This window comes from Antrostomus carolinensis, unplaced genomic scaffold, assembly GCF_000700745.2.
Source record: "Antrostomus carolinensis isolate BGI_N321 unplaced genomic scaffold, ASM70074v2 scaffold3969, whole genome shotgun sequence".
Classification (NCBI taxonomy): Eukaryota; Metazoa; Chordata; class Aves; order Caprimulgiformes; family Caprimulgidae; genus Antrostomus; species Antrostomus carolinensis.
In genome coordinates, this window is record NW_010336332.1 from 27,717 (window position 1) to 29,567 (window position 1,851).

Genomic DNA, 1,851 nt, shown 5'->3' on the forward strand with positions numbered 1-1,851 from the left:
AGATTTCCTTTGCTTAGTGGGTTACTTAATTTACATATTCTTTGGCCTTTCCCCAGGACCATCCAGTTCTCTCAGGAAGAGTGCTTCCTTACTGACACTTTTGTTCTCCATCTGAATCTCCTCATTGAGTAGAAATGTAACCTGGAAAAGTGTTGCAAATTTAATCATTATTTGTACTTTACTGTCTTGATAAAATCTGGAAGGTCAGCAGTTTGGAAAACAGTCCCATGCGAGTTTTCTGTGAAGCAGAAGGTGGACTGTAATGCCATTGCAGGCAACCTGTTTCATTGTGCCCTTCCTTACTTTCACCTCCATTTCCCTTTCCTTTACAGATATACCTCAGATAGGGTTTGCAAAAGAGAAAAAAATGGAACCATTAAATATGACATGCTAGTTCAGTTTATAAGACAAAAATATGTATCCTAACAAAATTTCATTGCAGTTGGGTATTCTTGTTTCATTTCTTTTGAAGCCAGATATTTATCTGTTCAGAAGGCATTTCCTTTGTTTTTGTGAAATGCTGATTCTCTTAAGAAATCTATTCTTCAACATATAAGCAACTAACAAACAAGTGGTCTCCTAAGTATGCAAATATAGTTATTAGAGTAGTGAGCGTAAGATGCATACTTTCTTTTTTTCCTAAAAACTTTTTTTAGTATTGTACTTAAATAGAGCTTTATTCTTTAAACCACAATCCCTCATCGCAAAGGATTACCTTATTTTTTTAATGTTATGATTTGTTCCTAATAAGCTGCTTGGAAGAAAAATTAATCTGAAATTTATGTAATTTTTATTTTTAACAGATTTTTAAAATATTCTTAGATAGTTGAAGTTATGAGTAGTCACAGGAAGAGTTGCAGGATCCTAGAATTGTATTTCACAATTCAAAAAAGGTGTTGTTGGAGTGTTACAGTCTTAAAAATAACATCAGGAATGTTTTTATGTTTCAGTTTACAGAATCCTCCAGGAAGCAAGGCATTCAGAGTATTTGCTGTTGTTTGAAGGTAGCAAGTAAAACGTAAAACAGGCAAGTGAAACCAGAGCACTTGGAAGAGAATAATAAAGGCCATTTCTTATCATTCCTAAGATTTGTATAAAGGTGTAACATTATTGTACAGAAGATGTATACTGCTTTACACCAAAAAGTTTAAGTTACATATATATCTTAATGAAAAAATCTGTAAAAGTAAACATGGGAGAAAAAATCATTTGAAAATCTATAATGATATATAACAATATTTTGAATCCTGTGTTAAATATTGCTATATTTTCTTAGCAGTTACTCCTATACAGTTATTTCAAAGCTCATAAATGTTCTTTGTTTTCTTCATATGAATATATTATTGTATGGTGCTTTATATATGCCACTAACAGTAACCTTAAAACTACACCATAGGGAGGCCTGAGTTTTTATTTCCAATATACATAAAAGAAGCCATCCCAATAATTCAATATAATAAATCATGCCTTAAAGTAAAATAGAAATATATATAACTTTTTGATGATTTACAGTAGCATTAGCCGTGCAAGCATAAATGAAGAGCTAGACTGTTTTAAATTTCACACTAATCATAGGTACAAATACCTATTTTGAAGTAAAATGGAAAATACAAAATATAGGGAAGTTCTGGGCCATATTAGCATGTTTTCCTCTTAAGAAATATTTTTAAGAGACTGGGCCATTCACGTTTATTATTCTTAAATATGTTAATAAATAAAGTGTTTACTGGATGCTGCTAATAAGCTCTTTAGTTCAGATAACCAATTCATTATGGCCCAGTCCTTCACAGATATTCAGCTATCTTGGGATGGGTGAGAGAGATAGACGTATATAACCTTGAAGGATCTGAG

The 1,851-nt window shown here is 31.8% G+C and overlaps 1 protein-coding gene across 1 annotated transcript in view; it reads left to right on the top strand.

Moving 5' to 3' along the window:
• Positions 1-1,601, top strand: part of CRISPLD1 (cysteine rich secretory protein LCCL domain containing 1) — a 20,518-nt gene extending 18,917 nt beyond the window's left edge. The window contains exon 12 of the mRNA XM_029086687.1: positions 958-1,601. Within this exon, the coding sequence (XP_028942520.1) occupies positions 958-1,002 (45 nt within the window). The 3' untranslated portion in view covers positions 1,003-1,601. The remainder of the gene's footprint in view (positions 1-957) is intronic.
• The last annotated feature ends 250 nt before the right edge of the window (positions 1,602-1,851 follow it).